General features: G+C 47.3%; 3 protein-coding genes across 3 annotated transcripts in view; 1 reads left to right on the top strand and 2 right to left on the bottom strand.

Moving 5' to 3' along the window:
- Nucleotides 1–1,976, top strand: part of SLC4A5 (solute carrier family 4 member 5) — a 55,686-nt gene extending 53,710 nt beyond the window's left edge. The window contains exon 26 of the mRNA XM_070765864.1: nucleotides 877–1,976. Coding sequence (XP_070621965.1) covers nucleotides 877–1,045 — 169 coding nt within the window. The 3' untranslated portion in view covers nucleotides 1,046–1,976. The remainder of the gene's footprint in view (nucleotides 1–876) is intronic.
- A 2,457-nt stretch (nucleotides 1,977–4,433) lies between these two features.
- On the bottom strand, nucleotides 4,434–10,270 carry MTHFD2 (methylenetetrahydrofolate dehydrogenase (NADP+ dependent) 2, methenyltetrahydrofolate cyclohydrolase). Its single transcript, XM_070765972.1, has 8 exons — nucleotides 10,016–10,270; nucleotides 8,941–9,125; nucleotides 8,327–8,449; nucleotides 7,929–8,081; nucleotides 7,249–7,356; nucleotides 6,512–6,604; nucleotides 6,216–6,341; nucleotides 4,434–5,134 (listed from the first exon to the last, which is right to left on the bottom strand). Exons 1-8 carry the CDS (start codon nucleotides 10,153–10,155, stop codon nucleotides 4,995–4,997), a joined length of 1,068 nt encoding a protein of 355 aa, XP_070622073.1. The 5' UTR covers nucleotides 10,156–10,270; the 3' UTR covers nucleotides 4,434–4,994.
- A 2,650-nt stretch (nucleotides 10,271–12,920) lies between these two features.
- Nucleotides 12,921–20,041, bottom strand: BOLA3 (bolA family member 3). The gene is made up of 4 exons (XM_070765122.1): nucleotides 19,931–20,041; nucleotides 19,646–19,778; nucleotides 14,790–14,878; nucleotides 12,921–14,479 (listed from the first exon to the last, which is right to left on the bottom strand). The coding sequence occupies exons 1-4, from the start codon at nucleotides 19,967–19,969 to the stop codon at nucleotides 14,405–14,407; spliced, it is 336 nt and encodes a 111-aa protein (XP_070621223.1). The 5' UTR covers nucleotides 19,970–20,041; the 3' UTR covers nucleotides 12,921–14,404.
- Between the last annotated feature and the right edge of the window lie 3,361 nt (nucleotides 20,042–23,402).

Genomic DNA, 23,402 nt, shown 5'->3' with positions numbered 1-23,402 from the left:
GCAAAACATTGGGACATTAGCTATCTGTGTAGCAATAGCTGGAGTGGATTGTTTGCCTCCAGCTGAGAAACCTTCCAATGTGGCAAGTGTTTTTTCATAGCCTGTGGCGTGCTGCATTTTTGCCTGTGCTTGCAAATGCTAAATAGTGATATACTACTCACTGCCACAAGGAGAACAGTGTGAGGCTTATGCCCTTTAATGCAGTTGGTTAGTTTGAGAAAGCAGTTGAGATGGCTAGAAGGAACACCAAGTCCCTGATTGTTTAGTACTGAAATTTATCTCAAATTCTATACAAAGTCCAATTGTATTGAAACTAGAATTCATTAGGTTTTTTTACCTCATTTTAAAAAAGGTAAAGGCTTCCTAACATTTTGCATATATTAGCTAGCTATTGAGTGAAAGGATGTGTCAGTGAAGACCTCTCTTTGCCCACTTTAAAGCAACCAATTCTTCTGTTCTTCTCTTTCCCTTCTTTGTTCATTGCTCCAATCCTACCACTTCTTCTCACTTCTTCTCAGATTGCGAGAGAGTTGAATTCATAAGCTCTTGGTTTTTACTCTGGTACCTTTAATTACTACACACTGGTTCTCGAGGAGAGATTGAGAACATTACGAAGAGTGGAAAATAGGGCAATAGTAAAATATAAATAGCAAGAAAGAGATGGGAAATGTCCTACCTGTCCTAGAGTAAAGTGGAATTTAAAATTAATTTGGATAGTTCTGAAGCTGATTGGGAAAATTGCCTCAGTTTCTATGCCGTGGCACCACCTTTGCTTGCCAGGTTAGGGCAAAGAAACAATATTGATCTTAATCGTTTGACTGCAGCTTTTTGTCTGACTATAGATTCCTAATTCCAATTTATTTGCCTTTCTTGTAGCATTACACTCCATTTGAAGATTTCCTGCCCATCTTCTCCTGCGTTTGGCTATTCTCGAAGCCCCGTCTGTACGGTCCCCCAGGTGAAGATAGAGATGGGGTCCAATTACGAAGATACCGACACCGAGAGACAGCACCCCCAGGACATGGGCAGTGAAACCACCCTCTAGTCTCCCCCCCCCCCCCCCCGGTGCCTTTCCCGCTGTGTTGCAGAGCCAGAGGTCGCTGGGCCTTCCTGGGCCTCACCTGGCACTCAAGAATCGGACACAAACATGAGACGAGTCGTGGACCTCAAGCAGAGACTCAGACATTGTGGGAAAGGCAGTCCAGGAGCCGAGTCTATGGGAGTGACAGAATTCCTTAGATTGGAAGCAATTTTAGCTTAGCAGATGGCATCCTTGTTGAACATTGTGACCATGAGAAGTTCCTGGAATTCTTCAGCATCTTTAACTTGAACTTATTCTATGTTGCAGCAGCCTGGAATTCAGTTGAGCCATAAAACCTCCCTCGGATTCCTCACTTTTTTTGCAGACACTTCTTGACCAAAACTAAATTTCTAAGTAACAGAGCAGGCATCAGTTCCAAGCTGTGAATTGAGAAAATGGGTGGCACACTCCCCGTTGCATTCATCCATTCCTACCAGATGGATGGAAGAATTGATCTGTGCTTTGCTGAATAATAAATGTGAAGAGATGTATTTCCTTGTGACAAAGCGTGAAAGCACAGTCGGACTCTGAAGAAGCGGGATAGATAAAATATTGATGATTTGGGGCGATGTTAAGACTCTTGAGAAGACCATTGACAGCAAGGAAAATAAACAACTAGAACAAATCATTCCGTTCTCACTGAGGCACAAATGACTAGCTCACTTGGACCCTAAAGCTTTTGTAAAAAGGATTCCATTGCAATAAATGCACCATTAAGAGACCTCTAGATTGAGGAATGCTAGAGAGTCCAGAACATACAATGTAATTACTAAGAATCAATGATCAACTTCATGATATTTAATCAAACTTGTTTTCCTTTCACTGGTATCCACCCACATATTGGAGCATTTATGTTTGCTGATGGCCAAAAAATAAACCAGCCTTCTTCATTTAACGTTTTAGGAAATCCCAATTCTCATTTCTGCGTTGGTAATGTTCAGATTTAGGTAAGAACTATTTTTCCAAATTGACATAAACAAAACATACATAATATCCTGTTGGTTCATAAAGCAAACGTCGCACTCTGAAAAGGTATGTTTTCTTGTTTCTCTCATAAGACAGCCAAAAGCTGTCGTGTAATTTTGCAATTATGAACATAGTGGGAGGTCCTCCTCTCTTTTAAACTTTCACTTATTTCCACTAAAGGGGGGGAAAAAAAGAATTGGACCACTGTAGAACCTGCCCCCCAAAATCCTTGGTTCTATATCTGAAATTACATCTTTTGTGTCTTTACAAATTGCATGGTCTTTTTTAAAAATGTGGAATTGGAGGGTTTACGTCTATTTAAAAAACCCATATTTCGAGCGGTGGTGCATGGATGGTGCATACAATCAGAATATTGTATGCACACCAATTCTGGTGACTGTCAGCAATTGGATCCTGGCCACCTCAAGGTCTCTCCGAGTCTTCGGAGATGGGCGGCATACAAATCTAATAAATTATTATTATTATTATTATTAAGGTTGACTCAGCCCTCCATCCCTCCAGTTGGTAAAATGAGGACCCAAATTGTTGGAGGCAATAGATGCCGATGTTCTAAACCGCTCCGAGTGCTTGAAGCCCTGCGGTGAGGGATGTGTGTCCAAGTGCCCCTGCTGGAGCCTTAGAAGACGGGTCCTGGGAAAGTTCCCGATTCTTTAGCGTTAGATGCTCATCTTCCCTTTCCTGCTGATCTTGCCACGTAAACCACTTTAGAGGGCCACGTTCTCTGGATTCTACCTCCCCCCCCCCCCACACACACACGCACCAGCCTGCCACAGAAACAGCCTCCTGTGTTGTCATTTTGCGGGAGGCGTCTTCTCCATTCTGCCACTACTCACCTTCCTCCATTCTCTCCCAATAGGGTCTCTGGTCACTCTCCTCCCGGGCAGCTGTGGCTAGAATTGCCAACACAACGGGACTTCCAGCCTCTGGCGGGTCAGGAAACGTCGGCGCATCTTCCAGGTCAAGGGGGGCCCAATCAAAGCATCAGCTGTGGAGAGCAGCCTTCCGTGCCCACGAGGGGGGTTCTCAACACGGGAATTGGCCGGATCAAGGATCGGCGGAACGAGTTCAATAAACAGAGAAAAACGAAGAGCCCGCCCACCGTACCTGCCGCCAGATCTTGCCACCAGTGCCCCCCTCTGGGTGGAGCTGCACGAGGGGCTGCACAAACCAGCCACCCCAACAGAGCATTTGGCGGGACACCCGAGGGAGCAGGACAAGGCTGCACGCACACCACCGCTGTGCCGAAGGACAGTCCAGGTTATTATTATTATTATTATTATTATTATTATTATTTATTGGATTTGTATGCCGCCCCTCTCCGCAGACTCGGGGCGGCTAACAACAATGATAAAAAACAACATGTAACAATCCAATTTAATAAAATAACTAAAACCCCTTATTATAAAAACCAAACATAACATACCATACATACCATACATAACTTGTAATGGCCTAGGGGAAGGAATATCCTAACTCCCCCATGCCTGGCGACAAAGGTGGGTCTTGAGTAATTTGCGAAAGACAAGGAGGGTGGGGGCTGTTCTAATCTCTGGGGGGAGTTGATTCCAGAGGGCCGGGGCCGCCACAGAGAAGGCTCTTCCCATGGGGCCCACCAAACAACATTGTTTGGTCGATGGGACCCGGAGAAGGCCAACTCTGTGGGACCTTATCGGCCGCTGGGATTCATGCGGTAGAAGGCGGTTCCGGATGTATTCTGGCCCAATGCCATGTAGGGCTTCAAAGGTCATTACCAACACTTTGAATTGTGACCGGAAACCGATCGGCAGCCAGTGCAGGCCGCGGAGTGTTGCAGAAACGTGGGCGAATCTAGGAAGCCAGGTTTTCATAATTTTTTTCTTAAAAAAGTCAAGCCAGACGAGAGAATTTCCAGTTTCCGCAGGAGGAAGCCCAGGAGTTACTCCTTCAAAGGAGAAAACTGAAAACATCGCAGCGGTTCCTGTCCTGAAACTCCCACACGAAAGCAATAAGGGGGGCGCAAAGGTTGCCTGGTTTTGGAAAGGGGACAAACTTTTTAGCCAATCCCAGGACGGCAGAAACATCCATTAATTTGGATAAACACACGGCCCTTATTCTTGGCTACTTGCAGCAGCAGCAGCAGCAGCGGGCGTGATGGGTCCTTCTCAGGCTTGCGCGAGAGGGTGCCTCATTGACTGCTACAGCCAGGACGCTGCCCAGACGCATGGACTTGGCTCCCTGGACGGGGTTGGGCAACCGAGTGAATTCAAAGCGTGTCTTTAATTACCCTCCCAGCAGAGGGACCCTGCAACGTTGGACAGAAAGACGCTCTGTCAGCCACGCCACAGCTCAATTCAATTCGACAAAATATAGGTTGGAACCTAAGACATTACAAGCAAGTAACAATTACTTTTATTCAGAAACACCCAGCAATCTTACTACTTGCTCAGATAAGCACAAAGCAAGTTGGAATAAGCACAGAGAGCTCACTTTATTTTCTCAAAGCATCATCTAGCTTTCAAGCCAATTTTTCCTTTAAAACAGGAAGAAACTGAGTACGGAACAGGCCATCAACTGCTTTGCTAAGCATTATTAAATATAAATATGACTTTGTAGAAAATAGTAACACTTGACTCCAGATTAGCTGCATTATAATCCTAACAAATAATTTATATCAGCCAAAGTTCAAATGTACGCTAAAACATTTCTGCTATAAAAACACATTTTGGCCCTAAAGAAGTGGTGTTCTCATTCTCTGCACTTCAGAATAGCAGTTTAAAAGGTAGGAATCACGTATGGGACTGACAGGAGCTACTCTGCCTTGGGGGGAAATTGCTTTATATAAATATTGCAAGGCAGCTGGCCAAAACGTTTCATCAAATAAATAAATACTGCATTGCTTCTAGGGAGGCAATCTGGAATGTCACTTTTGGCCAGGAGAAATCCGTCATCAAACACTGAAGGTCTCCAGGGGTTGGGCTCTCAGCATTTTCTTGGCAGCAATAATGGTGTTTTTCATAAGCATAGCAACAGTCATGGGGCCAACACCACCAGGGACGGGCGTGATGTAGCTGGCTTTCTGCTTGACTCCTGAAAGAGAGGAAAGAGAGGAGGAAAAAGGAGCGTTGAGAGGGCAGTTGGAGTCTGACCATGTCTTCTTAAAACCTCCAGTGACGGCGCACCCACAACTGCTGGAGGGAAGTGGTCCCACTGGTCAGTTGTTCTCTCTCAGACAATTCATCCTCCGTTCTCGGTCGGATGCCTCTTTAATGACTGGCTACGTCTTGTCTTGCCTTCTTCAAATGCCTTTGGGAGAAGACCACCTTCGTTGTGAGAGTCGCCTTCCAATGTGTGAGAGACCATCGTGTCACCCCTGGCCCGGCTCTTTGTCAGACCAGACACACCCAGGGTCCGGTAGCCATCGTGCACTTTCGTCTCCGGTTCCCTAATCGTCTTTGTTGTTCTTCGCACTCTTTCAAACATTTGGGGGGGGGTCGTGGTGAGCAAAAGTGGACGCAGTCTGTCTAGTGTGGCCTTACCAGTGCAGTATCAAGCGGTGCTTCCTATGATTTGGACATTATCCCTCCGACAGGGCAGCCTAGGGCTACGCTGGGGGCTTTGGCAGCTACAGCCCATACATGGATGGCTCATATCTAAGGGGGGGGGTCTCATAACTGTTCCCTCTTCACAGAATATCCTCCTGCGCCCCCCTCCCTTCTTCACAATGGCCTCCAGCTTTGGTTAACTGGTCAGAAACTCCAGATCAGGCTCCAGATAGTAGACGCTTATTTATTGAACCCTTGGCTTTGAATGACTGAAATAAGATCATGAGCCACAACTTTCCAAACCCCACAACCTACCCAAAGCCTTTCCCAATACAGAGACATGGAGTGTAAAGTTACAGGGATGAACTATAGGCTCTGCGGACAAAGCACTGTATTTACTAGTTAGTTACATTACCACCAACTTCGTTTCCTGCCATTTGGAAAAGTGATGATGCAAGTTGTCCAAACTTGTTCAAAACTACAAATGACTTTCTGCATTAGAGTGGGTGTGTAGAGGCAAGTGGCATTATAGCTCCAGTGGCTGAAATTGAACCCCCCCTTGCCAGAACGCAGCTACAAATCTTCCCATCAGGGAGGGATTCAGACCTTACAAGTCAATTGCCTACCTTCAAAATCCACATCTCCAACGAGTTTGGCCTTGGCAGTGACAGGGTCCTGGATTCTGTTTATGCCAACATCAATTACGGCAGCTCCTTCTTTGATCATATCAGCTGTAATCAGATTGGGAATGCCTGAAAAACAGAAGTTAGTATAAAAAAACTACTTTGGTTTGCTTAGTTCACCGAGCTGACAGGAAGACAGAAAAGGCAGCTCCACAGCCAGGCTTGGGACCCTTCCCGAGACCCCCTGCAGAGGCTTCCCAGGATTGTCACTTGGTTGGGGGTCAACAGCTTTCCCTTACCAGCGGCTGCAACCACAATGTCAGCAAGGATTGTGTGCTGTTTGAGCTGCTCTTTTGGAGTGTAGCGGTGAGAAATTGTTACCGTTGCATCCCCTAAAATAGAATAAGAAGAATATGATAAACAACAATAATAATGATGGAATAATTTGCTCTGGACCCATTAAAAAGCCATATAAAGCACAACTGAATGAGGCTCATGAAAGATTTGCAAACAACTTGCTAAATTCCTGCATCCTAATTATTAGCAGTGGCACCAGAATAGGCGCCAGGATCAAGACCTCGGAGGGTTTGGGCTGGAAGGACCCTAGATTCTACCCTGCTCAAAGCAGCTCTTGGACTAAGCCAGGAAGCCTCCCAGGCCAGGCTACGGTTGAGGGCTCTCGTGGGTTTCAATGAAGAAACAAGTACGGTCCTGAGAAGACAGGTGACCCCAAAAGAGCTGCCCAAGTGGGTGGACTGCAGCCTTGGAGGAAGACGGCTGCTGCTGCTGCAGAGATGGCAGAGGGCGCCCCCTGCTGGCCCTTCACATCAGTTCAGAGGACTCTTTGGGTTCCAAGGACCCAGCATGCTGGACACGCCGCGACACAAAGACGCCGCTGCCTGCAACATCGAGGCTGCAAATCGGCTCCTCGGCCGTCTCGCCCTCCTGAAACGCGGCTCCTTGCGCCACAACGAGGGCACAAACCCGTGCTTCCCCCCCCCCCCAAAGTGCTGCGTGAACTCCTCCAGGCACTCACCTCCTGGGCGCTCGTGCCGCCCGTCTGTGTGCAGAAGCATTGCGATGGGCATGCCGACGTTCTTGGACCGTCCAGCCACCACCACGTTCTTGCCCAGGGTTGGGATCCCTGCAATGAAGTTCACAAAGGCCCCTCAGGGAACAGCGCCATCTGCAGCCCTCCACTTGCCCTCACAATTGGGCTAAGAGGGAGATTGGTCAAGTCTTGCCCCAGTTTAAAACTTTCCCGCCACATCTGTTAAGCGAATCACTGCAGTGGTTAAAGTGGTAACGTGGTTGTTAAGCGAATCTGGTTCTCCCCACTGGCTCTGCTTGTCAGGAGACTGAAAAGGGGGATGACACGATCCTGGAACATTGTGACCGTCATAAATACGGGCCAGTTGTCAAGCATCCCAATGTAAATCATGGGTGCAGCAGTCATAAGTGTGAAAAATACTTGTAAGTCACTTTTTCCAGTGCAGTTGTAACTTTGAACGGTCACTAAGCGAACTGCTGTAAGCAAGGACTCCCTGTACTGTCCTCTGTGGTGCTCCCCAGCAGCCTCTGGACAAGAGAGCGAGCCTGTGACCCCCAACCCTCTGGGCCCCCCTCCTGCCAGTCTGGGAAGGACGGACGGAAGGCCGAGTCAGCCTTGGGCTCCTGGGCAGTCCGCCTGTCCTGCTGCGCCCCTCGGCCTCCTACCTGTCCTCTTGATGATCTCCCAGACTCCCCAAGGCGTGGCAGGCAACATGGAGTATTGGTCCAAGCACATGCGGCCGACATTCACCACGTGGAATCCATCCACATCCTTTTCGGGGTTCACAGCATTGCAGACCTTTCGCTCGTCAATGTGCTCTGGAAGAAAGGGGGGGGCTCAGACTGCGACGGATTTCACGTGGCTGACCACAAAATGGGGCGCTGGGAAGGAGCGAAGGGAGTCAGCCACCAGAGAGATGGCAAACTATTGCCGGCCGAAGGAGGGTCACTGCACAGCCTGCAACTGGCTGCACTTGCCAGGCTCAGAAGGGGCAGTTCCACTTGGTTCAAAGGTGGGGAACGTCCACTACTAATCTCTCTCCCGAAGCGCAGGACGTGCTCACCTGGTAAAGGAAGCTGCACCAGCAAACCATCGACGTTGGCATCGTGGTTTAGTTTGACAATTAAATCGAGCAGCTCCTCCTCGGTGACAGAGGCCGGCTTCAGGATGGTCTCGCTGCTAATCCCTGCAAGGGACCAGTGCAATATAAGGAGGTGGGAGTCACTCGAAACGGCCCCTCCGCCTGCCAGTGGACGTGGCCCAAAATAGAAGGGGCTGGCCACATGCAGTTCTCTCAGCAGCTGTCCCCACACCCTGCTCTGGGACGGCAGTCCTGCCTGCTGCCACCACGGCCACCCTCCTGCCGCAAGGTCCCATCCTCAAGGGCCTGGAACCTCCTCTCCAACGGCTAAATTCTGTCCCTCATAAGACTTTGCTGCTACGCGCAGAAGACCCACCACCAGGGCCAAAGCTGGCGATGCCCTTAAATTGGGATTTATGATGCACTTGGCTTTTTTGGTGACCTGGATTTGAGCTGCCCCACTGACTGACTCTGGGGTGAAGCTGTAGCAGCTCCCAAGGGCGGTGGGGGAGGATGAACCTCCCAAAGACAACCCCCCCCCCGACACCCCTGACTGGGCCTGCCCGGCTCCCGACAACCAGCTCAGGCCAACTCACCCACGTCAGCGGCCGCTCTGGTCTTGTTCAGCACATAGGAGTGGCTGGCAGGGTTTTCTCCCACGAGGACCACGCTGAGGTGGGGCCTTTTGTGACCAGCAGCAACCCACTGCTCCACTTCGTGGCAGGCTTCTCGCCTGATCTGCCGGGCCAGCTTCTGCCCAGATATGACCACGGCTTCAGTCCTGCAAAGGAGCAGCGGCGGCTCTTCAGGCTTCCCCGAGTCCAGCCTCCGTTTCCCTGAGCAGCCCAGGCCCCACCACAGGGCAGGTCAAAGGAGGTCAGCCGCCAGCCCCAAACTGGGCGCCTCCCTGCACCCCACAAGGGACCCCCCAGGCAGAAGCGGCACACTCCGCTTCCTCCTGAGGGGCTGTGGGGGGGGGCTGACAGCCTCCTTTCCAGCCTGGGGGGGCGGGGGGCTTCCACCCAGCTTTGGTCTCCTGTGGATGTCCCCCCCCAAAGGGAGGCCCTCTTCCGCCACCGGCCGCCCGCTTCAGCTGCTGGGCAATTCACGCCCCCCCCCCCCCCGCAGAAGGCGAAGGATCGCGACCGCCACTCATCTCGTTGCACCCGAACGAGGAAGCGACCCGGGCGGCCGGCAGGTGCGCGCCTCCTGCTTCGGGGCCCTTTCAGGACAAGGCGCTCCGAACGAGCAGACATTGCGCCAGGCGCCGACGAGGCCTCCGCGGGGTGCGGGGAGTTTTCCCCGCCGGAGGAGGAATCCCGGGCAAGGCGCGCAGCCCAGCCAGCCAGTCCGCGCAGGGCTCCGGCCGTCAAAGGGGCTGAACCACGGCGCCCATCGGCCGAAGCGAGCTCTGCGGGGGACTCGGGCTGCCTGGGGGGGGGACCCGGCGGGACGTGCAAGCGGCCCGCAAGATTTCATCAGCCTGCAGCGCGGAGAGCGGCCACTGGGGGGCGCCGTCCTCCGCCAGCGCAGCGCAGAGGCAGCCGCCTGGCCCCGGCACTCCGGGCAGGACCTTCCGCCGCTACCGCCTCCGGACGGTCCCCCAGCGTAGCCCCCCCCCAGCGTAGCCCACACACCCCCAGCGTAGCCCCCCCCCCCCCGCACGCTTACCTGGGAGCCGTCAGGTGCAGCCGTCGCGCGGCCCTCGGCAGGTGTGCGCAGCCGCAGTCGCCATCGCCGCCCCCCGCGGCCCCCCAGGCGGCCCGAGCGGAGGCGCGGAGGAGAAGGCGCGGGTAGCCCAGAGGCGCCATGGCCGGCAGAGCGGAGCGAGCGAGCGGCAGCGGCGACGGAAGGAGCCCCCCCAGCCCACCAAGCGCGCCTTATAAGACCTCCGGGCCCGCCCCGCTCGCCCGCCCGCGCGGCCCCATTGGCTGGGACGGAGGCGGCTCTTACGCAGGCGATGACGACAGCGAGGAACTCGGCGATTGGCGGAGGGAAAACCTGACGCAATCGGCGCACCGACACGGATTAAAGGCGGGCCCAGGCGGCTGCCGTAAATTCTGATTCACGAAGGAGGGCGAACCCCCCCTCCTCTTGCGCGCGCAGCCCCGTGCTGGAGGTGACGGGTAGACTGCTCTTAGAAGGAAGGCTCCGTTGGAGGGGAAAGCCCAGCAGGTACGGCTTGCTCGCTACACTTTTACTACGGAAATCCCCGCGAAATTTCCCTGCCTCTGTGCAAATCGAGGGTGACTTTTAGTTTCCCCCCCCCAAATCTATAAATTATTTTGCAATTTCCTGTAAATTTTTCTCAGGCATATATTACAATAATTAATTCCTAAGCCTTTTTTTCTCTTTGTGAAAAAAGGCACCAGATTTGCCCTTCCTCAATCAAATTTGAGAGCGGCACAAAGGCCCGGCCAGTTTCCTGCCATTCCCCCTTTAATCCCGGCCACCTCGGGCTTTTCTGGGCTTCCAGAGGAGCCTTTCGGTGGCACTTAAGGAGGCTTTGGCAGCCCAGAGCGAACGGAGGGTTTTCCTTTCTCTGGGCGCTTGGAGAGGGAATAAACCTCTGCCAGTGCCCAGAGAAAAGTAACTCTTCCTTCGCTCTGGGCAGCAACTGTCCTCCTCCTCTTCCTCCCACCCAAATGCCGAGCTTTTATTTCTTTCCTAATGGATTTGCATGCATTATCTACTTACAAACTTTTCTATTTAAGAACCTGGTCACGGAACGAATTAAGTTCTTAACTACAGGTACCACTGTACATCACTTACAGATGTCATTTCGAAACACGGCTGCAGCTATGCTATCTGTCTGAAGAAAGGCAAAATTTTTGAATAATGGATAGCTAAAGTTTTGCATTCATACTATTACTGTAGGCTGAGGGGAGAAAATGTGGTGCATTACTTTCTGGGCAGCCCTCATATGTCCAAAAGTAGAGTTCTGTTATATGCCATGATTCAGAGTTTGACTCTGTCCTGAACTCTGACAATGTTGCTCCAGCTGAGCCTCTACTTCAGGATAGCCAAGCTCTGCAGAACTCAGGAATCCAAAATTGCATGGAGGCTGGTCAGCTACAGGTATAGTATCTCCTATTCAGATGGAGCAGTCCAATCACGAGGGACCAGTCCCCAAGCTCGAATCTAGGTGAATCCAGAGATAAGCAGAGCAACATTCCTAAATGAGGCGAGTGGAATTGCAACCAACTGGCTGCAGAAACTTAGCTAGTCCCTTAGCTTGCTGTCTTTTTTGGAGACCACTGTTTGACTTCTTGGCCTTTGCTGCTTGTTCCTGCTTCTTGTTTGTGACTCTTGGCTATTGGACCGTCCGATTAACCAATTTGGCATCCTGTGATTCTTGGACTGTATTCAGCTCTGTCCAAGCGAGCTCTCTTGATAGGCATTTGACATGCATTGTGGTCTGCTGTTATCTGCCTTAAAAGTGCAGTAAATATGTCAACAGCCTTGAAGCAGAACAAGTTTTCTGACTTGGGTCAGTTCAGGATTGTCTGCCTGGGCTTCATTTTATTGTAGATGTTTTTATATTTATTTTATTTTTATTTTATTTTTCAAACATGTACGAGATAGTAGTAGTTTGTATACAATGGTACCTCTACTTACAAACTTTTCTAGATAAGAACCAGGTGTTCAATATTTTTTGGCCTCTTCTCAAGAACCATTTTCCACTTACAAACCCGAGGCTCTGAAACTGTAACTGGAAAAGGCAGGGAGAAGCCTCCGTGGGGCCTCTCTAGGAATCTCTTGGGAGGAAACAGGGCCAGAAAAGGTGGGGAGAAGCTTCCGTGGGACTCTCTAGGAATCTCCTGGGAGGAAACAGGGCCAGAAAAGGTGGGGAGAAGCCTCCGTGGGGCCTCTCTAGGAATCTCCTGGGAGGAAACAGGGCCAGAAAAGGTGGGGAGAAGCTTCCGTGGGGCCTCTCTAGGAATCTCTTGGGAGGAAACAGGGCCAGAAAAGGTGGGGAGAAGCTTCCGTGGGGCCTCTCTAGGAATCTCTTGGGAGGAAACAGGGCCAGAAAAGGTGGGGAGAAGCTTCCGTGGGGCCTCTCTAGGAATCTCCTGGGAGGAAACAGGGCCAGAAAAGGTGGGGAGAAGCCTCCGTGGGGCCTCTCTAGGAATCTCTTGGGAGGAAACGGCCAGAAAAGGTGGGGAGAAGCTTCCGTGGGACTCTCTAGGAATCTCCTGGGAGGAAACAGGGCCAGAAAAGGTGGGGAGAAGCCTCCGTGGGACTCTCTAGGAATCTCCTGGGAGGAAACAGGCCTCCACCCTCCCTGTGGTTTCCCCAATCGCACACATTATTTGCTTTTACATTCATTCCTATGGGAAAAATTGCTTCTTACAAACTTTTCTACTCAAGAACCTGGTCACGGAATGAATTAAGTTCGTAAGTAGAGGGACCACTGTACTATTGAAATCAAAGTAAGTATTACTTCTAAGAGGAATGAATGGTGTGGTGGCCCAGAGATGGAGTTCAAGAGGCTGTGAGTTTGATCCTAGGTAGAGGCAGATACGTCAGGGTTCCAAATAGCATCCAAAAGTAAATCAGGCTCCAAGGCAAAGTATTCCTCAAAGTTCCAATTTATTCATAGACATGTTGGCACATCTGGATAAAACCCGAATCTTCCCCGGCTTCACCCCCCAATGGAAAGTTCAAGTCCTTGGCCCCACCCCCACCCACAAGTCCATCACGTTGTACAATCTTCTATTGCCATGCTGTTAGCGTCCACCCTTCCCTTTCCGTGCTGGTGCAGAGACAGACTTTGTTATGGCTACATGCTAGCAACCTCATCCAATTCCCCCCTTTCATTCTCCCACCGTAGAAACTGCACAGTGGAATAGTATAAAGGGTGGCAGGCCTAAGACCGCCTATTAAAAATGGCTTCTGAGACTATAGAATTAAAAGAAGACGATTACTACTTCCAAGAGGAATATTTGTAAATGAGCTTGACCATTTTTCTAGCTTCCCCACCAATGTAGAAAAAGAATACCACTCTATGAAGGAAGGACGGTTCTTAGTGCTCGGGATGAGCCCAAAGTGCAGCCCCCCCTTGGTTCGTGATATGAATGGACTGCTGGGAAGGGGAGTCCCATCACGGTATGGCATGGTCCGGCTTGTGCCAGCAACTGCAGGGGCATTTGTGACCTCCTGCCAGCTTCTCCATTGGTTTTACTTTGACCATTGTAAATGTGAGGTGACTGAGTGGCAATCAAGGGAAGCTGAAAAAGCCTCAAGTTTCTTCCTTCACCACTGTCTTCACACATAATGACTGCAGAACAAATCCTCCAAATAATGTTTTAAGCATGCAGAGCACTACTAGAAAGATAATAACAGCATGTAGGGCTTTGCCATTGAATTGGAAGGAAAAAAGTGCCATTTAAATTTATTTCCCACCTTCAGAATGCTATGTCGAACTATTCCTCATTAAAACTCTTCCTTATTTGGTATCACGTTTAAAGCAATAAATAGACCAACAGATATCATCTTCTTAATAACAGAAGGAAAAGGCAGCCTTGTCCATCATAGCTAATGATGATGGATTACTGGGATTGTTTAAAGACGATCTTAGAAAACTAGACTGTCCAAGAATTGGTATAAAGGCAGCCTTTTTATAAGAAAGCTCTTTAGACTTTAAGCAGTTTTAATACTTGTGAGTCTACAACTATTAGCATCCCCGTTATCAGAAACTCCAACAGAAGCAGCAGCAATTTCCATTATATTTCAAGTATATTTCCATCTGAGCCATGACAGAGTTTTGAATTAAAATTAAGAGCTAGACAATGTTGCAAATAATTTTTCCTATTCTTTTTCATTCTTAGCTTTAATACTGTGGATAAGGGGACTTTCACTAAAAGATCAATTAGTCTTTTGAAAAAAACTCTAATACAATGAAATGAACTAAATTTTCAGCCTGACATAAACATTGCTGCTGAAACCAGGCCCTGGTAATCGGAGGGGGGAAAGGCAGAAATACAGCCCCCACTGGCTTTGTGATTTTCTGGTGGGCATCTTCTCACAACCTCTGAAAGGCACAGTTTTCATACGCTATCAGTCAGTTCTGTGCTTGGGAACAGAAGTGAATATCCTCAATCCATGCATCGTTTTAATTTCTTCACTTAGAGCCTAGAAGAAGGAGGCATTGTAAACAGCTATGCAAAAGAAAAAATAATTTCAGGCACAAACTGGCAACATATAATAAATAAGCTATCCACTCCTAGGATAGGAAATAAGCCCAAATACTAAACATAGCCGTTTTCATTAGTATGTCTATGCCATCTTTGAGAACAGAGCTCCTCCCAATTAAAGTCAAGACATCTGGGTAATGCAGAAGGAATAAGAGGCATGCATGAAGTCTGAAGGAGCAAGTAATTGGAAATACTTGAAAGCCAAAACTCCCGTAGAATTCCCCTGGTGTTAAGGGCCACCTGCTTACCTGGTTGACCATCTGGTGCTGCTGAATTGTTCTCTTTTCCTTAAAATCTTCTGATTCTATGTGTATTTCATACATTGCTCCACAACCACCTTGACAAAATGAGTCGATTTTATCACATTTAGGGATTAATGTGCTCCAATCTTTGCAGCTATTTAAACTTCACATTTTAAAACATATTAAGACTATTTTAAGTAGAGATTATATGTTCCTACTATAGGAAATAAGTATTTCATAATTGAATATAAAAAAGCAGTAGCTAGAAGCTACAAGCAGAAAATAACAAAATTAATAAATCATTTAGGAAGCATCATTTGAATAATATGGGACAAGATGAAGCTCATTTTAGATATTGTTCAGACTAATGTTTACTACAGATCAATTCAATTCTCAGCTAAAACAATCTCTAAAAACAATTGAATATGATCATTCACATCTCCCAGCTAGAAACCATCTTAACCAAACATTTTAATTATTTCCAGGGTATTTATCCAGATATTTATCCAAAACGTATTAATTAAACAAGGGTGCACACCCTAGTCTTACTCCCTCTTCAATATCAATTTATTTACCCATCAATTCCATTTATAGTATTCACTTCCTCCATATTTGTACAATATCCCATCATCCAAGGATTTGGGGTATTGGTGAACGTATCGGGCAAGCAATGCGGGAACTGTAGGCTCTAGTCCTGCCTTAGGCATTAAGTCAATTGGCTGATACTTTCTCACCCTCGAAAGACGTTATGGCAATGTGGTGTTAGCCCTCCTCATCTACTTCCAAATCACTTTTTATTTCCATCCACAGTGTTGTACATTTTCTCTACCTCTTTTAATCTTGAGTCTCTCGGTCTCTCTTTTTTTCTTCTGCAGTTTCCTTCATTTCACTTATTCTGCCAAAAATATTTTTTCATGCATTCCACATGCTTCTGAAATTCTCATTTCACTAACATTTTATCTTGTATTCATCCAGAAAGTGTTGATATTCAAAGCTTCTGTTTCATTTGGACTTTTGTTATGGTCTTTAGATTGGGAACAAGATTTCTGAATCAACGCTCCCTTTTCGGAAGTCCATCCAAGTGGGCATATATAATTATAGAGCCACCATTGTGCCGTTCTGTCATCTCACTTTTTCTGTCCAGTGGAATATCAGTCACTCTACACATATTTTATCTTCTTTTCATTAATCCTGTTGAGAGAGTAATCTACTTTTTCACAGAAGATTTAGGCTTTGTGATCGTTACGGATTGTTTTATGCAGTTACTCTTTGTCCCACATTCAGAATGTTTTCATCATCTTGCATGTATCCTTCACAAAAATATTTCAATTCTTCACTAAAAACAATCAAGCCAACTATGATTTTAGAATGATAGTTACTCTGTTTATGGTTAATCTATGCTTTCAAAACAGTTATTTTTCTACAAAGAAACTCACTAAACAACCAGCACTCTTAGTGAGACATGAGACCTTCACCCATTCATATCAGAACATTTTTCTCTCCAGATTGCAGTCATTGAGAACGTTGCATTATTTTCCCCAAAACTCATCTCTGGTTCTTCTTCCATTATAACTTTTATGGAGAGGGGCGGCATACAAATCCAATAAATAATAACAACAACAACAACAACATACACTCTTAGTTTCATATGCAACTGACTTACAGCAACTTATATACCATGAATTCATACTTTCTAGCATATGTTTTAGCCTATTCATTAATGAATTAATTAAACATATTTCTTCACTTCTCTGCATTTATTCATCAACACCGTACACAGAATCAGACCATCTTATCCACATATGTATCATTAATTTTTTTCATATCAATCATAAATTCATTCCCTTTACTCTTCTTACATTACAAGTGGAAATCTTCAATAGGCATGTATAGGCATGACTAGATCACCCAGAACAGGGATCCCAAAGCCCTAGGCCCACCACCAGGCCTTCAGCCATTTGGAAGCGGGCTGTAGAAGTGGTGGGCAAGCATGCATGCTGGGGGGGGGGGGGCAGGGGAGAGAATGGATCTGCATGAGCGGAGGGCACACAAATGGAGCTGCGTGCACACATGTCCATTGCTTGCATGCCCACCGGTCATGTAGAACCATCCCTTTTCCTCCCACTCCACCCCCCTCCCTGGTCAGTGTTGTGGTTGGATCACAGCCAGCTCTTTTACTCACAGACTCTGAAGAGGAGGAACTGGGTCCGTCTGAGCATCATAGGCCTGTGTGGCTGTCAGGGGAGTCAGATAGTGAGGGTGAGGAAGGGATGGAGATTGAGGGTCCTGCAGAGAATATAGAACACCCAGCTAGGGCCTTGACTGGGTCTGATGAGGAAGGGGAGCTTGTGGATCCTATTCTAGATGCACGGGTAAGAAGAATGCGTGGCAGACAAGAGCAGTTACACAGAGGTAGAGAGAGGCCTTGAATACTGCTGTGCGCGGTGTGTAATCACAGGGTATTTAAAAGGGGAGGAGACTGGGAGGTTCCTTTTGCAGGAAATCAAAATTTATGCCTACAACAGGGAAAGAGCAAGTTCAGAGTTTTTCCCCTCTCAAATATTGCTGCAGTCTTGAAAGAATATAGTTTTGTGACAGTCTGTGAGAATATCTGCTTCAGCCAAGCTAAAAACTTTACGTTACAACATTCCTTATCATTTTAGCTCCTCACTTTGAATTTTGGCAGTTGAAGGACATTCTTTGCTTTAATTTCTACAATAGACTATTATTATTTTTTTAAAAAAATATTTTTTATTGATTTTTAACAATTTAACATCACACAACATAAAACAGTGCGTAGTGAATTGTGCCCACCACCCCGACATACACACATTCCCCACCACCAAATTGGGGGTATTTCTTGTATAGTCCACTTAACCCAAGAGCAATATATCTGTTTACATATTATAGAGTGATTCCAATTTATTTCTTGTAGCTTGGTCTCGGATTCTGCTCCTCATATATCGTCTTACCTTGTCCCACCGTCCCATCAGCTGTCCCAACTCAGTTTCATTATCCAAATTTATCCTTTTTTCCATAATTTCAAATTGAATATGGTCCACCATGTACCTATACCAATTTTGCATTGTCCATTTTGTCGCATCCTTCCAACCCAGAACTATTACTGCCTGAGCGCTTTCTATTGCTGCTTTTTTTATTTCTCTAAATTCTCCCATCGCATTACTTTTTACTAGTACTGCCATTTCCTTAGTGATTGTCCATTGTATATTTAACATTCTATTGATATCCTCTTTCACTTTTTGCCAAAATTCCTGCACTATCGGGCATTCCCAAAACATATGCATAAACACTCCTTTGTCTTGACAACCATGCCAACAATTCCCCCTGACATTCTGCTGAAAATGTGCGAATTGAACGGGAGTGAAATACCACTTATGTAATATTTTCCTTCTCATTTCCCTGATTCTTGTATTTTTAATTTTCCTTATATCTTCTACTATATTTTCCATTTCTTGTACCTCTACTAATATCTCATTTTGCCACCATTTAGTCAATCCATCGATCGTGTCCCCGTCTGACTGCACTAGCAATTTGTATATATTAGTTGCTTGCGCCTTTATCCCCTCACTTTTTTCTCTTATTATTTTCTCTAACTCTGTCTCCTCCCTCCATAATACTTCTTTATTCTCCCTTTCATTTAGATATTTACATATTGCATTTATTTGTAGCCACCTTCCCTTACCTAACCACCATTCTATACAATTTCTACTTGGCCTGCCATCCTTCTCGTATAACTGTTCTATCTTAGTTATCCCTCTTCCCTTCAACTCTCCTATAACCCTATTTAAGTTAATTTCATTTTCTCTATTTATTACATAAAGCGATGACAGTTTAGATTTATATAATCCTATTTTCCCCTGCCATTTTTTCCAACTACAATAGACTATTATACTTCTCAACTCTGTGTCTGAGAATTAATTGGGATCTAATTGCTGACTGGTCCTCAATTCAGACAGAACAAACTGAAAAGCCAAAAGGTTTGGGGAACTCTGACTTAGAATTGAACTTCTCCATTCATTGTGCCTTTGGTTAATAAATGCTTTCTAAAAATGCTTTTTTAATAAGTTAGAAAAAAGTGGTATGATTTACAAGCCTCAACTGCATGAGCAGTAACTATATGCAGTATTGCCTACTAATTTGCAAAGGCTATATCAATTTGAAGATGTTGTGCAATATACCAGCTGCAGCATCGATTACTTTTAACAGATTATTATTATTATTATTATTATTATTATTATTAATTTAATTTTTATGCCGCCCTTCTCCTTAGACTCAGGGCGGCTTACAACATGTTAGCAATAGCACTTTTTAACAGAGCCAGGCTATTGCCCCCACAATCCGGGTTATTTTACCCACATCGGAAGGATGGAAGGCTGAGTCAACCTTGAGCAGGTGATGAGATTTGAACCTCTGACCTTCAGATCTACAGTCAGCTTCAGTGGCCTGCAGTACAGCACTCTACCTGCTGCACCACCCCAGCTCAGATTTACCTCAAGCAAGTGCACACTATTCTGCGATAGCTAAAATCTCTCTAAATCAATATACCATTGCTTACATTCCAGTTAGTATATATTTCAGGATGTGGACTTTTCATGTGCTGTTTGACTAGCCGCGTCCCTGGATTATTTTGCTATTCCAATCCTTTCGGAACTCTTTCAAAATCTAATGTACATTCAACAGTAAAAGCAAAGCAAGCAAGCAAGCCGGGCTCTCCCTTAACCTAAGGACGGAGATTATAAAGGGAATGAAACACCACTCCGCCGCTTTCTCAGGGTCTCACCCTGAGGCGAAATAGCCAGAGCTACGGCTGCGCTGGAAGAAGCAGGCAGCCCCCTCCTCACCTGAGACGTCGACCACCCGGATGGCGGCGGCGCGGGGGAACCTCTCCCGAAGGACTCGGGCCACCCGCACTTCCCCCTCCGTCTGGGAGGCGAAGCGCCGCCCGCCGCGGCCGAGGAGGAGAAGGGCGGCCACCTGAGGGGAGCAAACGGAGACGGCTGTGGTGAGCGGCCCCCCCCAGGCGACTCCGCTCCGGGGTCCGCGCCCGCCCCCTCCACCCCTCCCTTCGGCCGCCCTCCGCCAGAAGACTCCCCCGGGGCCGCCTCGCCTCCCTCCCGGACACCGACCTTCCTCCGGCAGGCGGGAAACAAGGCGGCAGCGGCCATGATGCCTTGAGCTCAGAGATCGGCTCGGCGCGGACCGCTGGCGCCGGGTGATGACGCGGCGGCCGAAGGGTGGGGGCGTGGCTCACTCTCCCCGCTCTGGGGTGTGTGTGTGTGACTGACAGGCTTCCGTTTAGTGACTGTTGAAAGCTACAAGGGTTCGGGTGGGGGGGACACAGAGGAGGCTGGCGGCGGTCACGTGACCAGGCGCAAACCAATCCAACGGGGAGGCCAGGTTCGCCTCACGGCCGCGTCGTTCATTTAACAGCTGCTGAGGCGAATCACTCATGTGGTAAAATGGGGCAAGTCTCCACAAACCTCTCAGCCTCCCCTGTGGCCATAAGCCGAGGACTGCGGGTGCTCCTTTTCCCATGAAAGGGCGCCGCTTTGAGTCAGTGGGCGGAGGTGCCGTTGGCCTAGAAACCGGGAGATTCCCGGCTCACCTCAGTGGTCCACCTGGCAGGGTTGTTGTTGGAAAAATAGGCAGCAGAAATATTAGATAGGCCGCCTTGACCTTCCGTTTTAAACAATGAGACCAAAGTCTAATAACGTTGCAACCCCTGCCTCCCGCTTCCCGCTCGCTCTTCCAGCGGTGTCGTCTGAGAGGCTTCCTCCGGCGGCCCACCCACCCACCCACCCTCAGGCCTCCAGGAGGGGAGTCTCAAGGTCATCCTGCTGCTGCGACTGACTGGAGAAGATGGTAAGGTGCCCCGTTCGCTGCCTACGTGATGGGTGGCTGTCACATATGTGATAGGTGGGTGATGGGGTGCCCCTTTCGCTGCATTCTGGACCAACGTGAGAGACAGAATAAATATGCCATTCGGGGCAAAGGGCTGTGTGATCTCTTCACAAAAATCTCCAGGGTCAGAACACCCAAAACCTTTGGAGGAAAGCCCCTGATTACTTGTTTCTCCTTATTTCTAAGTTGGCTCTCACAATAGCATGCACAAAGACCATGATTGTTGATTACTTCATAAAACATTCCATTGTGACTTAATAAAATTATTAAAAAGAAAGGGATGAGAATGAAAAGGAGAGAACCATCTAAACGCTTTTTGTATAATACTTTTTTTTCTAAATGTTTTCCTGTCTTAAGTTTTTTTAAAGGAAAGAAATGTACAGTAAATGCTTGCAAAGTGTTGGTGACTAGTGAGTTTAGATTATAATCTGTAAACATGCATGTATGCAGCCAGTTCGATATCTGACTAAACCCAAAGATGGTGAATTGTGAGCACAAAGCCTGTGGGGTGACTGAGTTCTCTCACTGCTACAAAGAACCACCAGTCACTTCTGAAAAACATTGCCAAGAAAAGTGCAGGGAACAGTTGTAAGGAGTCCAAAATGACAACTTTCAAACATGCACGTGGCATAGTAATAAGCTTTCTAGTTTCTGTATCTTAACTAAGAAATATTTCAAATTAAATAGATCACTATTACATGTGATAGGGACACATGTAATACACGTGCAATCTACTCATATTCTTGTATTGTGACCCACAAATTTGTATTTAATTTGGGAATAGCTGCATAAAACTCTTTTTTCTCTGACGTGACGGAAAGAGAGCATTGCCGGGAAGTGATATTTGGGAGGAAGAGGTTTGTGCATTAATTTGGTGATGGGCTGGGAGGAAGCTGAGAGGGGATGACAGAGGAGAGACATACACAACCAGAGATATTTATATATACATTATATCACAGAAGTGAGTACAACCCCCGCCCCTCACATTTTGTAAATATGTATATCTTTTCATGTGACAACACTGAAGAAATGATATTTGGCTACAATGTTAAGTAGTGAGTATATAGCTTGTATAACAGTGTAAATGTGCCGTCCCCTCAAAACTCCATGACGGCATCATGAAGCTGGTGGATGTTGAGACCTTATGCACCTCCAGCTTCCATTTCAAGATGCCCCACTGATGCTCAGTAGGGTTTAGGTCTGGAGACAAGTTTGGCCAGTCCATCACCTTTACCCTCAGCTTCTTTAGCAAGACAGTGGTTGTTTTGGAAGTGTGTTTGAGGTTGTCATGTTAGAATACTGTCCTGCGGCCCATTCTGAGGGGATCATGCTCTGCTTCGGTATGTCACAGTACATGTTGGTATTCATGGTTCCCTCAATGAACTGCAGCCCCCCAGCTCTCCTCAACTTCTTTGGTCAACCCGGATGAGGCCTGTTCTGAGTGGAACCTGCCCTGTTAAACTGCTGCATGGTCTTGGCCAGCAGACTGCAGCTCAGTTTCAGGGCTTTTGCAGTCTTCTTATAGTAGCCTAGGCCAGTGATGGAGAACACTGGTGGCACACGGAGCCGTTGCCCTAGCTCAGCTCCAACATGCACATGTGTGCCGGCCAGATGGTTTTTGGCTTGCACCGAGGCTCTTGGGAGAGTGTTTTCAAACCTTGTGTCTCTTCTTACACTTTAATTCCTGAAGCTCCTCAGTAAACCAGGGCGTCTCCTGGGGTTGCCCAGGGGGAGGCCATGTAGGAGCAATCCAGTCCACACGCCCAGTCTCTTGCCCATTCTAGGCCGTGACCAGGGCCTCAGGAAAAGGCCCAGGCTCTCCAAAAGGAAACCAGACCCGTCAGTCACACAAACTGAGCAATCAAATATGCTGCCGGGCTGGTATTATCAATCTCCATAAGCATGCTTGGTCTTTTTTTTTTGGGGGGGGGGGGGTTTGCTAGAATCAGAAGATGAACTGGCGTTCTTGTTTCTGTTTTAGCCAAGACTTACTAAATTAACTAGCTTACTGAAAATCACGATTGGCTGAGTTCACAGAGCACACTAAATAACCAGCCTGCAAACTATGTTATGGCTTGTCTTGAACCTATTGTGGCATCGCAGACCGACTAACCATTAGCTTTAAGGAACCAACTGTCCGTATTTAGTTCAGAATTGTTTCACGAAATGATTCTGCTTGCATGTAAGTAGTCAAAACCACCCTTGGAAGATGTCATTCAGCTGGTGAAAACAGTCTCATAAATAGTCTATCCTAGATCCTGATCACATTTTATCTATCTATTTATCCGATTTTTCAACTGCATTTAGTAATTTTCTCCCCTTGGGTTTTTAAATGGACACATTTACAATGTTTAACTTAAAAATGCCTTTTAAAAGACACACACAGAGAGAGAGATGGTGGTTTCCTGGGGGGGGGATGGGTGGACTGGAGTCTAAAATACTCAGATGAGCCCAAGAGTGGCAGCCGGAGCGCCCCTGGAACAGTGGTGACCGATTCAGTGACGTGTGGTGGAAGAAGGGCTGGGGAGGCTTCAGATAAGGGAAGGAATGGAGGCAATGAAGAGGAAAGCCGTTTCTTGTTCATTTGTGAGGAAAAATAAATGAGAGAAAGAGCCAAAATAAAAATGAATTGGAATTGCACCAGAAGATAGATCTGAATAGGACAGACTTGTATTTACGGACTGGGAGAAAAACACA

This window comes from Erythrolamprus reginae, chromosome 12 (assembly GCF_031021105.1).
Source record: "Erythrolamprus reginae isolate rEryReg1 chromosome 12, rEryReg1.hap1, whole genome shotgun sequence".
NCBI classification, from domain to species: Eukaryota; Metazoa; Chordata; class Lepidosauria; order Squamata; family Dipsadidae; genus Erythrolamprus; species Erythrolamprus reginae.
The sequence above is the reverse complement of the archived record's forward strand: the minus strand, read 5'-3'. Positions and strand labels throughout refer to the sequence as shown.